The 15,094-nt window shown below is 32.3% G+C and overlaps 1 protein-coding gene across 5 annotated transcripts in view; it reads left to right on the top strand.

Moving 5' to 3' along the window:
- Lrba (LPS responsive beige-like anchor protein) overlaps window positions 1-15,094 on the top strand; it is a 648,575-nt gene that overhangs the window by 69,322 nt on the left and 564,159 nt on the right. For all 5 annotated transcript variants that reach the window (XM_040293201.2, XM_040293202.2, XM_040293204.2 and 2 more), the window contains exons 3-6: window positions 6,753-6,984; window positions 7,205-7,305; window positions 12,086-12,181; window positions 14,958-15,079. In XM_040293201.2, coding sequence (XP_040149135.2) covers window positions 6,753-6,984; window positions 7,205-7,305; window positions 12,086-12,181; window positions 14,958-15,079 — 551 coding nt within the window. The remainder of the gene's footprint in view (window positions 1-6,752; window positions 6,985-7,204; window positions 7,306-12,085; window positions 12,182-14,957; window positions 15,080-15,094) is intronic.

Here is a 15,094-nt window from a genome sequence, read left to right on the forward strand (position 1 = left end):
TCTGGGTCACAGAATGCTTACTGGGGATTTTAATAGGCAATGTAAAAAATGAACCTCAGGAGGTTACTAGTATTAACTAGTTTTCCAGGGCTATGTAGCAAACTACCAGAAATTGAGTGGCTGAAACAACAAATTTATTACTTCACAGTTGGGTGGGCTAGAAGTCAGGATGAATGAGGAGACGGGTTGGTTGTTTCTGAGAATTGTTAGAATCTGCTCTGTGCCTCTTTCCTTCTGGATCTTTGCCATTCTTTGGCTTGTAGACACATCACCCTAGCTCTGTCTGCATGTTCATCCGGCATTCTCTCAGTGTTCACTTGTGTGTGTAGCTTTTCCCTTTTAAATAAGGAAATAGTTGTATTGGATTAAGACTTACTTTAATGACCTAATGTGACTAATTGCATCTGCAACAACCTGTTTGCAAATAAGGTCACATTCTGAGGTACTGGAGCTTAGGATTTTAATATATGAAATTTTGGTGGGTGGATGCAATTAAATCTATAATGGGGGCATGTGGCAGAGGAATAGTATAGAGCAGTTATTAAGTTACTCAGTAAGAATATAGTCAGGGAATAATACATTCTTTGATTTCTGTTTCTAAATTTATGAGGACATATATTCAGCTAGGTTAAAATTGACACTTGATGAGTTAATATTTGCTTTAGTATAAGTGGTGGGAATGTGAATATGCCACTTGAAGGTATTTTTGAATTTTTTTCTATTTCTGAGAAAATGTAAATAATAAGTGTATATATTAGTCAGGATAAAGATTTTCACCTGTCATAACAGAGAGGTCTAAATCAACAGTGGTTTTAGCAAGGTACAAGTGTATTTGTCTGTCAGATAAGAAGAGAGAGTAATGGGCTACTGTTATGGTTCTATAATTGTCAGGATCCATGGGTCTTTTTGTTCTTTAAACAAGTTAAGATTGACTTCTTCAATCTGCGATGGCTACTCTAGTTCTTGCCACTGTTTTTACATTTTGTGCAGTAGGAAGGAGGCAAGTTGGAGAGAAAGGTCCTTTCAAGACAATACCTAGAAGTTGCTTCTATTAGTGCCTATTGATCAGAATTTGGTCACATGACTGGCAACTTTGAGGACAGTTAGGAAATGAGATCGTTTTCCTGTGCTCCATGTGTCACATTAGAAACTTCTTATTATTGTGGGAGAAGAAAAATATCTAAATTGGGAATCATTGCAGTTTGGGCCACAGCATGGTAATTTTTCTTTAACTTCTTCCTATTTTGGCTCTAGTGACTAAACATGTACAAGGTCATATTCACATAGGAATGGATTTTTGGGAACAAGTATATACCTTAAAATGAGCACTCTTAAAAACTAAGCACATTTTTGAGGGGTGCAGGGTAAATAAACATTATTCTTAGTTCATTTTACAAAAGACAAGTTCAGAGAATAAAATGATTTAGACAGTTTTGGACAGGTCACAAATAATTAGTATCTAGTTAGTGGCAGAAGCTGTTATGGTTCTCTGTAGTCTTTACTCTTGCCCCATCATTGAAGAAAAATTTAACAGTTTCCCAGTGAGTGGTTCAGGGAAAACATAGCTTTACTTTGAAGTATTAGAATGTGAGTTACAGTCTTTCCAGTTTTATAAATCTTTTGAAGAGAAGAATAATTATTTTTGATCTCCATGTATTTCTTGGTGTTCTGAAAATATGAGTGACTTAGGTTAGTGACTGATTTTAGCTCAAGGCATTTTATTAATATAACTGTTGAGAAGAAAAACAATCACTCTGCATAATTAAAGTCATGATACAAGACTTGTAAAGGTTTATTTGGACTCTGAATAAGATGGTTTAAAATTTCTGTAATCTTATACATTAAACTATAACCTATAGAAAGCATGTTGTGCCACCCTGAAGGTTGCTATAAAAATTGTTTATGAAGTTCAGGCCAAGACTAAAATATGTTGAAATGGAGAGTCTTGAAAAATGTTCTATATAGCACAGGAGACCAAATCATGCTAAAATGCAGAAAAAGCCAATACATCAGTTTCCAGCCTACATTATTCAAAAAAATACAACCATAAAAAAGGTAATAAGATTACATTTTCACATTTCATGGCTAGTAAAGTGCATTAGGCTGCTCAGATATTCATAACTTACTGTGACATTTGGGAAGATTACATTTTGTAGTGCAGAGCCATTACTACAGCTCAGATAATAACTAGCCAATGCCTGGTCCTGGATTATGATCGCTGTCATTGGAAACAAATTTGTATTTTGAAGGTTGATCAGCTTCAAATAACTATTAGAAAGGGTTAACATGACATGCTGTAGAGCCACTGCATGCTTTTTAGGTTTAATAGATATGCATACATACAGTATATCAAATATGCCATACATTTGTATGTACAGATTTCTGCCATCAATTTTCCCCTTGAAAGGCATATTTTACAATATTTAACGCAATGGAAGAATATTTAAAACACCTGTCTGGAGATTGTGCTTACACTATAAACTCAATTTAAAAGCTGGTGAAATATTTGGGGCTTTTTTGGAAATTACTTTCAAAAATTAATTCTATAGCTCTTGGAAAGGTGGTTACTGATGGTAATATACACAGATCAAAATGAAAGATTGATGTAAGCAATGTTAAGGTGAAGGTAAGGTCTCTTAAGTTAGTTGCAACAAGGTTTTTGACCCATTTAGATGTAGACAAAGTACACTGTTAGAAATCTCTCTGGACTGTATTTTCTTGGCGGTAAATTATTTCAAATATGTTGGTTGGTTTGCATTGTTAAATAAACTCCAAGAGTTGTTTGTGCGTGTGTGTTTTAAGAAGTGCCTCATTGTATTCAGTGGGAAAGGTTTAGTTTCTGTTGTCTGGAAAATATTGCTGAAGAGTTTGTCTTCTTCATAGTTGTATTTAAATGTTTTTTTTTAAAATTTTCCGCATAAAAAACAATTTATTTTTTTTTAATTTTAATTTTTTAAATTTGTTTTAATTAGTTACACATGACAGTACAATGATCTTGACATATCATACATTTGAATCAGATAAGGTCTAAATGTTTTTCATAAAACATTTTCTTTTAGCTTTTCTTTCACCAATTATTTAAGGATTATGTATTATGTATAATATTACATAGAATTATTAGTTGTTTATAGTCTTAGAGATTATTTGTCCACCTTTCTGAATCTTTGCAGTTTTTTCCCACAAGAAGTTGTTTTTTTTTTTTTTTTGTATCTGAGGATTTTGTCATTTTTACATTCTATCTTCCATGTGGATTTGTGGTTCTTTCAAATCATCTTCCAAAGAATATTGGTGTTCCTTGACATGGACAAGATCTTTCTGTTGATGAAATTGATTAGAAATCATCTTTGCCAAATTTGTAGGTTTAAGTTCATAGAATCAGTTATCTTAGTTTTGAAGTTTTCCTGTTAACTTTTATTAATCTTTGACAATGGCTAATGATCTGTATTGCCCACACTAAATTAAAGGCAGTTTTGTCTTGGCATGATTATGCTTACTTAGTATTACTATATTGTTTTCTGGAAATATTTCACCAGGAGTGTATAAAAGTGCCTGTTTCGTTCTCATCTACTTTGAACATTGATACTTTTAAAAATAAATAAATTTTATTTAGCATTGTTTTCCATTTCCATTTGCCATTTGGCTTTCTTTTGTGAGTTGACTGCTCATGTCTTCCTAAAACATTTTTTTCACCAGGTTGACAGTACTTTAATTATTTTTCCTTATACTGCTTTTTATTTCTGTAAGCAGTTAATCATTTCTTTTTTCTTTCTTGAAAATTTCTTATATTTTGTTGCTTTAGGTTTAATTTTTGATGTTTAAAATTAAAATTTATTTTTAAACATACATAAAATTGTATATATTAATTGGGTCCTAGTGATTGTTTGATAAATATATATGCTTGTAATGTTAAAATTAGGGTAAATTTTTATTCCTTAATTATTTATCTTTTCTTTATGGTGAAAACATTCAAAATCCTTCCTTCTAGTTCTTTTCTTTTTGTTTTTTTTTTGGTACCAGAGATTGAACCCAGGGGTGCTTAACCACTGAGCAACATCCCCAACCCTTTTTATTTTTTATTTTCAGACAGGGTCTCACTAAGTTGCTTAGGGTCTCTCTTCTAAGTGAGTGAGATCACGTAGTACTTGTCTTTCTGTACCTGCCTTATTTCACTTACCATATTTTCCTCCAGTTTCCATCCATGTTGTGACAAATGATATGATTTCATCCTTTTTAATGGCTGAATAGTATTTCATCATATATATATTCTACATTTTCTTTATCTGTTGATAGACATTATAGGTTGTTTCCATTACTTGGTTATTGTGAATAGTGCTGGTGTCTTTGACATACTGATTTCATTTCCTTTGAATATATACCTTAGTGTGAGATTGCTGGAGCATATGGTAGTACCATTTTAATTTTTTTAAGGAACCATACTGTTTGCTATAATGATTGAACTAATACATCTTCCCACCAGCAGAAAACAAAAGTTCTCTTTTCTCCATACAATCACCAGCACTTACTCTTTAGTGTTTTTGATAATAACCATTCTTACTATAGTGAGGTGAGATCTCATTGTGGTTCTGACTGGTGCTTCTCTGATGATAAATGGTATTGAACATTTTTAATATACTCATTGGACATTTATATGTTTTCTTTTGTAAAATGTTTAGTTAGGTCTATTGTCCATTTTAAAATTGAATTATTTATGTTTTTTTTTCTAGAGTTTTTTAAAATTTATATGGATAGTAATTCCTCATCAAATGTATGCTTTACAGTATTTTCTCACATTCTATAGGTTGTGTCTTCACTCTGTTGATTGTTTCTTTTGCTGTGAAACTTCATGATTTAACTTACCTGGAAGGTATTTTGGCAAATTTTTCATTCTTCTGATTATACATGTAGAATCCCAGGGGTCATATAGTTATATATGTTCATAGGATAATAATGTCTGATTTATTCTTCTATCTTTCCTACCCCCATACCCCCTCTCCTCCCTTTCCCTAATCCTCCCAATAATTCAATTTAAATCTCCTTTTTCTGATTTTTATATACGTTGCCTTCTTTTGACCCCATATGACTTCTGTATCTCCAGAACAGTATTAAAAGATAGTGGTGTCAGTGCATCCTAGGTTTCTTGTGACAGAGCTTTCCTGGAGTACCAAATGTCTTTGCCACTGTGCTTGCCAGGAGCTCTTGTCTTAGTATGTAACCACTGATCCTTATGTTGTTCATTTCCATTTTTTTTTTCTTTTTCAAGCAGTGCTTGTGTTTTTGGGCAGAACTTGCACACATGTTGATCCCTGACTGCAAGAACTTTTAATCAAATTCCTAGTTCTGAACATTCCTTGCTTTCTTGAAGTAAACTTGTACATAGTCATATGTATCACTCTTCAATAAGTTGTTGGCTTTTGTTTTGTAACATTCACTTTCTTCTAATTCGAGCCCACCTTTGGGATTTAGGAATACATAGTGAAAAATTAAGAAGTATTCAGAAGAGTTCTGAAAGAAGCATAGATGAATCAAGTTCAAATGTTTTTGACAGATCTTTAAATATATAGTGAAAATAACATGTGCACAGTAAAATTTATTTTTAAAAGTCTAGTTAAAAAGAGTAGTTCTTTTTAACTTGGGCTTGGGTTGTAGCTCATCGATAGAGTGCTTGCCTTGCAAGCATGAGGTATTGGGTTTATTCCTTAGCACTACATTAAAAAATAAACAAAAATAAAGATATTGTGTCCATCTGCAACTAAAAAAATTTTTTTTAAAGGGTAGTAATGTCCATCTAAAAGTATTTTAATTCCTTTAAATGACATTTGTTTAAAATGTACAAAGCTTTGCTATGTAAGGGGAAACTGTAGGTGAGATAACAAGGTGGAGATGGTCAGTGTAGCATTCTTTGGACAGATTTTTTTTATAAATTTATTTTTTATTTGTAGCTGGACACAACACCTTTATTTTACTTATTTATTTTTATGTGGTGCTCAGGATCGAACCCAGGGCCTCGCCTATGCTAGGCAAGTGCTCTATCACAGTCCTTTGGATGCAATTTTAAATAGCAATGTCAATGAAATTTTCTTGATTACTGACTTTGGGTATGTGACTATGAATAATTTATAATGATAATTGACAGGAGAGAAGAGAGATCAAAATGAAAGGGTATAATAAGTTAGAAACTGACAAATATAAACTCTGAATTTTGTGTTCTCAGTGTTTTTTAGCTTTTCCTTTATTTTATTTATTTAATTTTCTGTGGTGCTGAGTATTGAACCCAGTTACTTACATGTGCTAGGCAAGTGCTCTACTGTGAACTTCTAACTCCAGCCCCAGCTTTTCATTTTTGCTATGAGCTTATACTGTTTAGGTAGTGAAGGACCTTTAGGTTGTTGTGTGTAGAATTAATAATTTATAAATGAAGTACTGAAATTTAGGAAATTGGAGAACTAATTTAGATCTATCTTTATTACTAATAGGATAGTAGGTTTCAATTTACCTAAGACATCCTATATTTTGTTGAACACTATATATTTTCATTTTAATATTGTAAGTTTTATGTGGCTTTGTGCTGTCTAAATTTGAAGAGTTCCTTAAAAGCTTTATACTTTAGAGCTTAATGATTTTTTAAAAAAATCAACTTTTTATTTTTGTGGAGGGTAGGGAACCTTTTTATTGTTGGTGCTTATTGCTAAAGTTTAAGAACAAGTTACAGTGAGATCAAAGCACTAATATGCTTTTGTTTTTTCTCCTGGAAGCTGGTAGGAGGACAGTTTGATTTGGAGATGAATTTCATTATTCAAGAAGGTGAGAGTATTATCTGCATGGTGGACCTACTGGAAAAATGTGACATTACTTGCCAAGCAGAAGTCTGGAGCATGTTCACAGCCATTTTGAAGAAGAGTATACGAAATCTTCAAGTCTGCACGGAAGTAGGCCTTGTTGAAAAAGTGCTTGGGAAAATTGAAAAAGTTGATAATATGATTGCAGGTATGAGTTTTTTTTTATAGTACAATGTATATGAAGAAATACAATTTGATTCTTAAATATTATATTTTTCTTATTTTATTTAGCAACATTTATTTAAGAAATATTTGAACATGTAGTAATGTAGTAATGTAGTAATTAGACTTTGATATCCAAACATATATTTTAACTCTTTAAGAAATATAAATTGCTTAATGATTTTATTGTTTTCTTTTGTTTCCAGATCTTTTAGTTGACATGTTGGGAGTGCTAGCTAGCTATAATTTGACGGTTCGAGAACTAAAGCTTTTCTTCAGTAAACTTCAAGGAGATAAAGGACAATGGGTAAAAAAAACCTAAATACTCTTTGGAAAATATTCCCCTCCTGAAAATATTTGTATCTTTAATTAGCTAATATTATTGCATATGGAGTAAATGTAAAATTGAGTGGAAGAGATCAATTAAAATAGCATTTACATCTGTACAGCCACTTTTGTCATGATGACACAGGTGAGGACTAAGAGAATGAGTATTTCAGTAGGCTAATTGAATCCTTCTTCAAATTATTCTTTAACTATATATCCAATATTTATTAGAGGAAAAAGTTAACCACAGAGAAAGAAAAGTGTTTGGTAGCAATATATAGCTTTTCTTCTGTAACTTTTCTTCTTTAGTAGTGATCCTTAAACTTAAATAATCCACCACAAAAAAAGGCTTGCATTTAATTAGATCCACTCTCCTTAGATGCAGTTTATCAGCCCTTTGCATTGGGTGTTTACAAACTTAGTTTGAATCCCAGGTGCCTTGTCAAACTGTCTATTTTTGCTATTTAGGTGGCTGTTGTCCCTTAAAGGAGTACTAGTAAATCAATATTTTATCTTTTTTTTGTTGTATTTCCAGACTTGTTTTAGTTTCCTGGAAACTAAATACTATACTATAATTCATCATATGAAAATTTATATTCTTCAATTTCTTTGTATCAGGCTCCGGTTTTCTGTTTCCTTTTCAAGTTTTTATTATTGATTTTTACTAAACTTGAGGATGTTTCTTTCTTTGGCTTACCTTGTGTTTATCTTTACTGAGAGCTCTTTCATTGGTGGGGTTTTGATTTCTTTTTAAAATTTGGAAGAATTTTGGTCATTATTTCTTCAAATATTCTTTTTTTGTCTCTTCTTTCTCATTTCTGAGACTCCAATTACAGGTAAGTTAGACCTCTTGGTGTTGAACCACAGTTTATTGAAATCTGTTCACTGTTTTTAGTCTTTCTCTATGTGCTTCATTTTAGATTTGTTATTGCTGTAGTCTCAAGTTAACTAACGTTTTCTTCTGCAGTATTTTAATTATCTTTTGAAAATTTAGATAGCATATATACATTTTTAATCTCAGTGTGTTCATATTTTTCTTTCAGTCCTTGATAATATTTAGCAAAATAGTTATTACTTTAGTGCTCTTGTCTACTGACCCTATAATCTTATAATTTTCTAAGCCAATTTTTTACTCATTGATTTTGTTTCTATTAGGAGTCACTGCAGATTTCTGGAACTGCTTCTCCAAAACTTCCATCTACCTCAGATTCCCCACACTTCAGTTTCTCTCTCTGCAACTCAGTGATACTTTCAAATTCTCTTTGGTCTCCTTCTCTTTGTGTAGTGATATGGAAACTGACTCCAGACAGAGGTCTTTTTGTTTGTTTTCATTTCTGAGGGAATCATAATCTTGAGCCACCTCTTCTTTTGTCTGAAAATAGTTTTTGTTTCATAAATTTTGTCCAGTTTTCTATTTGTTGATGGTGGGTTTGTAAATATAGGTTTTTTTTTTTTTAACATTCTCATTTTAAGAAGAGGAAGTATACTTGTTTGATTTTGGTCTTGATTTCTATTCAGATAATTTCAGAATATATGATTAATGTACTTTTGTTATATTCATGAATATATAAAAGTATGTAAGAAGATAGCAAAGGTTATGAACAGATATTTTTTTTTATAGAAGAAGAAACCCCACAACCAGATAAATGCCAAATAATTTTAATAAGATCATTCACATTAAAACTGTTGATAATGTTACCTTATCTATAGTATCTATGATTTTAGGGGTTAGGTAATAACAAGCATAGTTGGAATGGTTGGACTAATTTAAACCTTGTGTGTTTTTAGTTGGAATGAACACTAATGGAGCCAACTTCAAGAGGCATCTTGTACTGCTCAGTCACATAAATCATACTCATATTCAGTGACTTAATAATTTGCCTCTAAGTATGAATTCAAGAAATTCCCATATAGTTAAGGAAATATACATGAGGATGTTCACTGAAACATTATTTGTGATGGTATTGAATTATCAGTATGACATTTATCATTAGGAGAATGAATGGATAGGTAAAATGTATTTGATTCACAGAATAGATGACTATATACCAGTTAGAATCAATGCATGGAGTAATATGAATAAATGTAACAGACATAGGAAGAAATTAATAAGCAGAATTATGTATCTTAACATGATGCCACTTAAATGGTAAGAACAAGCATGCAAGAACATTTTTAAACGGACACATAATGAAAAGATCAAGTAAGTTAAAATAGCTGATCATGGGGAGATGAACGAGAATCAGAATAGGTTTAGAAGATAAAGGAAAAATAATGAACAATTATTAAACCAAGAGGGCTGAGACATTAATTATATTTATTTAACTATTTATTATTAATCAGGCTATTTTTTACTTTCATAATAGTACAGTGAGAAACCTCTATACCTAAATCAATATCAGTCAGGCTATTTTTGTCTTTTACTTTCATAACAGTGAGAAACCCCTATATCTAAATCAATATCTAACTTTCCAATTACTGTGTTAGCATAGATTTTTACTTATGAATTCAGTGCATTCATGGACATGAACATTTTTAAAGACACTTGAAATATGATTATTAAATTTTATTCTGAAAGGCTTTCTAATGTATACTTCCCAGCAGTGAGTGGAGAAAAATGCATATTTTAATGTATTCTTTTGTTGATAGGCTTATAGGAAAGGGGATTTGGAGGAATGGTTTCTCTAGATGGAAATGCTACAATACTGCATTTTTATTTGTGATTGCAGAGTGGCTTTAGTTACTTTAATTTACATTAGAAATTATTCAAAAAAAATTAGTGCGATTGTAGTTACCTGTTACTAACTCTATTTGTAATTGAGTAGTATGGTTACTTGGAAATTTCTTGATAACTTAAGAATGAATCCCTTTCTCTCCCATGCACAAAAGTTAACTCAAAATGGATCAAGGAGCTTGATATCAAATTAGAGACTCTGTGTCTGATAGAAGAAAAAGTTGGCCCCAATCTACATATTGTGGGGTCGGGCTCCAAATTCCTTAATAGGACACCCATAGCACAAGAGTTAAAAACAAGAATCAACAAATGGGACTTACTCAAACTAAATAGTTTTTTCTTAGCAAGAGAAACAATTAGAGAGGTAAATAGGGAGCCTGCTTCCTGGGAACAAATTTTTACTCCTCACACTTCAGATAGAGCCCTAATATCCGGAGTATACAAAGAACTCAAAAAATTAAACAATAAGAAAACAAATAACCCAGTCAACAAATGGGCCAAGGACCTGAACAGACACTTCTCAGAGGAGGACATACAGTCAATCGACAAGTACATGAAAAAATGCTCACCATCTCTAGCAGTCAGAGAAATGCAAATCAAAACCACCCTAAGATACTATCTCACTCCAGTAAGATTGGCAGCCATCATGAAGTCAAACAACAAGTGCTGGTGAGGATGTGGGGAAAAGGGTACACTTGTACATTGCTGGTAGGACTGCAAATTGGTGCGGCCAATTTGGAAAGCATTATGGAGATTCCTTGGAAAGCTGGGAATGGAACCACCATTTGACCCAGCTATTCCCCTTCTTGGACTATTCCCTAAAGACCTTAAAAGAGCGTACTATAGGGATACTACTACAATGATGTTCATAGCAGCACAATTCACAATAGCTAGACTGTGGGAACCAACCTAGATGCCCTTCAGTAGATGAATGGATGAAAAAAAAATGTGGCATTTATACACAATGAAGTATTACTCTGCACTAAAAAATGATGAAATCATGGAATTTGCAGGGAAATGAATGGCATTAGAGCAGATTATGCTAAGTGAAGCTAGCCAATCCCTAAAAAGCAAATGCCAAATGTCTTCTTTGATATAAGGAGAGCAACTAAGAACAGAGCAGGGAGGAACAGTATGAGAAGAAGATTAACATTAAACAGGGATGAGAGGTGGGAGGGAAAGAGAGAGAGAAGGGAAACTGCATGGAAATGGAAGAAGACCCTCATTGTTACACAAAATTACATGTAAGAGGAAGTGAGGTGAAAGGGTAATAAAAAACAAAGGAGAGAAATGAATTACAGTAGATGGGGTAGAGAGAGAAGATGGGAGGGGAGGGAAGGGGAGGGGGATAGTAGAGGATCGTAAAGGCAGCAGAATACAACAGACAATATGTTTGGCAATATGTAAAAAAGTGGATGTGTAACCGATGTGATTCTGCAATCTGTATATGGGGTAAAAATGGGAGTTCATAACCCACTTGAATTAAATGTATGAAATATGATATGTCAAGAGCTATGTAATGTTTTGAACGACTAATAATAAAAATTAAAAAAAGAATGAAAATTCCACTTAATATTTAGACAAATGGTTGCTGAACTTTTTGCACAATTGGTAAAGATAAATTGTGAAGTTAAAATAGTACAATGTATTTCAAGTACCTGTAGTATTGAAACATAAGCATTACTTAAGCATTTGTTAAATTAAAAGTGTTTTAGAGAGATGTGGGTAGTGGGTTTATGAAGTTTTTATTTTTAAAAGATAACTTTTGCTGCAATCTGATGAGTTTCAAGTATTAAATAATGTTGTCTCATATTTATTGAACACCTAATATGTTCTATAATGTTAGAAAAAATGGCATAGAGTGCATTATTTCTTTAAGATAGTAGAAAAAAACTTTTTTGGTTATTGTATATGCTTTTCAGCTTATAGCATTATTTGTTTTTTCTTGTGTATGTTAAAACATAACTATATGTGTTTTTGTTTTATGGTGAATAAAGTGGATAATGAATGTTAACTATTTTTATAGCCTCCACATGCTGGAAAGTTGCTGTCTGTGTTAAAGCATATGCCTCAGAAGTATGGTCCTGATGCCTTTTTCAACTTTCCAGGAAAGAGTGCTGCAGTAAGTAAATATTAATGAGACAGTCACTTGAAGTTCTCCTTTCCTTTACTTCTTGATAGTACAACAAGGGTGTTCCTGAAACACCCTGTCCTGACAGGCTCTGTTTTAGGTAGAAGCTTCTTTGTGGGAGCTAACTTAATCCTTAAGACAATTAGTGTGTTTCTTTTTCCTGTTTTAGAGGTGAAGAAATAGATATTTAAAGCAGTTAAGAAAGTTACCCACTCAAACTTGGGTCAGTAATGGAGTAAGAACCTAATTCTTTTGAATATAGCTATGTTGTCTATGAATTTATCTCTGCATTTTTAAGTAGCTGTTTGTCACATTCTTTTTGAAAACCTTTTTCTAGCCTGAAATTTCCCTGCCCCTGTTTCTTTTGCCTCTATTATATAGAATGAGAGTAACTTTTTGAAACTTTCTAGGCAAGTTTTCCTGAATTCTGAATTTCTAATTATGTTGGTCTCAACATTCTTACCAGCTGTTAATAATACAATCATGTATGGCAATAATAGCTATAATACAGTTTCAGAGTATTATAGGAGCATATTATGTATCATATAATGTTGTTTATGGAAATTAAAAAAAATCTCACTATTACATTGGTCAGTCTGTAAGCAAAATACATGTTTTTAAAAAAATATACTTCAGTCTGTTCTTTTTTGTCCTTATCATTCACTCATTTTTTGCTTTGGTTCTCATAAAATCTTGTGGGCTTGTTAGGCCCTATGTAGCCAGGCAATATTTGCAGGAAGATTAATAAATACATACATACATACATACTTAGCATTATATTCTTCAGCTCCATCCATTTACCTGCAAATGCCTTGATTTTATTCTCCTTTAATGATAAGTGATGTTCTATTGTATATATTCCAAAAGTATGTGTATATATATATATCTCAAAGTTTCCCTATATATTCGTCTACTGAAGGGCATCTGGATTGGTTCCACAATTTAGCTATTGTGAATAGTGCTGCTATAAACATTAATATGGTTGTTTCCCTGTAGTACGCTGTTTTTAAGTCCTTTGGGTATAGACCAAGGAGTGAGATAGCTGGGTCAAATGGTGGTTCTATTCCAACTTTTCCAAGGAATCTCCATACTGCTTTCCATATTGGCCATAGCAATTTGTAGTCCCACCAGCAATGTATGAGTGTGCCTTTTCCCCCACATCCTCACCAACATTTATTGTTGTTTCTATTCTTGCTAGCTGTCATTCTGACTTGAGTGAGTTGAAATCTTATTTTTGCTTTGCATTTCTCTAATTGTTAGAGATGCTGAACATTTTTTCATATTGTTGGTTGATTGTATATCCTCTTCTGATACTAGACAAAGGCACCAAAAACATACATTGGAGAAAAGATAGCCTCTTCAACAAATGGTGCTGCGAAAACTGGAAATCCACATGTAAAAAAATGAAATTAAACCTCTATCTCTTACCATGCACAAAACTCAACTCAAAGTGGATCAAGGACCTAGGAATTAAACCAAAAACCTTGTGCCTAATGGAAGAAAAAGTAGGCCCAAATCTCCATCATGTGGGATTAGGCCCCAACTTCCTTAATAAGACTCCTATACCGCAAGAATTGAAACCAAGAATCAATAAGTGTGATGGATTCAAATTAAAAAGCTTCTTTTCAGCAAAAGAAACAATCAGTGAGGTGAATAGAGAGCCTACAGAATGGGAGCACACTTTACCACAAGCACATCAGATAGAGCACCAATCTCTATAATATATAAAGCACTCAGAAACCTTAACACCAAAAAAACAGATAGCCCAATCAATAAGTAGGCCAAGGAACTGAACAGATAAATATATATTTTGAAAGGACACTTGGGATATTTGAATGTTGTATACATAATACATGACTTTCTTTGAAAACTTTTATTGCTCACGTTTTCTTCCTTAAAGGCATTTTAGATTTGAAATTTTCCTGAATAAATTTTTACTATGTTGGCATTAAACCTAAAATTATTTGTCTCTTAGATGAAAAAGTATTCTTGGTTAATTTACTTTTTATCATTCATTCATTCATGCACATATGTGTGGAGACCCAAATCAGGGCCTCAAACATGCTAGGCAAGCACTCTACCACTGAGCTATACTCCCAGTCCTGTTCTTATTTATTTTTTAAAATAATTTTTTATTTATAGATGGACAAAATACCTTAATTTTATTTATTTATTTTTAAGTGGTGCTGAGTATTGAACCCAGTGTCTCATATGTGCTAGGCAAGTGCTCTACTGCTAAGCTTCAACCCCAGTCTGTATTTTTTTTAATGTACTATGTTATGATTTTAGTATTTAGAGTTCTATGAGATTGTAATATGTTCGTTCTGTTTACTTATATTTGTCTTGAGAAGTAGGGCATTTCAGCTGAATATGATTATGATATCATTACTTATGAATATGATATAATTACTTACATCTTTTAATTGGAGTTGCTTGGGGTATGTTTATTGTAAAAAGTGAAGAAGACAATGTTTGTATATTCAGCAGGTTGTCATTAATATGGATCTGGGAAAATTCAAATGCTATAAAGAGTCTTCTCTCAGATATTTTAATTATGGCATAAAATAATATGATATAGTAGAAAAAATATGTAGTAGAAATATACATAATAGAATTTATATATAGTAAGAATATGCATATAGAAGAAATATGTATAGTATAAACATATGTATGTGGAAAACACATATATCACATGTAGTCTCATTTTCATTATTTCAATAATAAGATTATTCATGCAAGTCAGTAACTTAAAGTTTCTTTCGTTTAGGCTATTGCATTACCTCCTATAGCCAAGTGGCCATACCAGAATGGTTTTACATTTCATACCTGGCTTAGAATGGATCCTGTAAATAATATCAATGTTGATAAGGATAAACCATATTTGTATTGGTATGTATTTCTGTA

Source organism: Ictidomys tridecemlineatus, chromosome 9, assembly GCF_052094955.1.
Source record: "Ictidomys tridecemlineatus isolate mIctTri1 chromosome 9, mIctTri1.hap1, whole genome shotgun sequence".
In the NCBI taxonomy this organism is placed as follows: Eukaryota; Metazoa; Chordata; class Mammalia; order Rodentia; family Sciuridae; genus Ictidomys; species Ictidomys tridecemlineatus.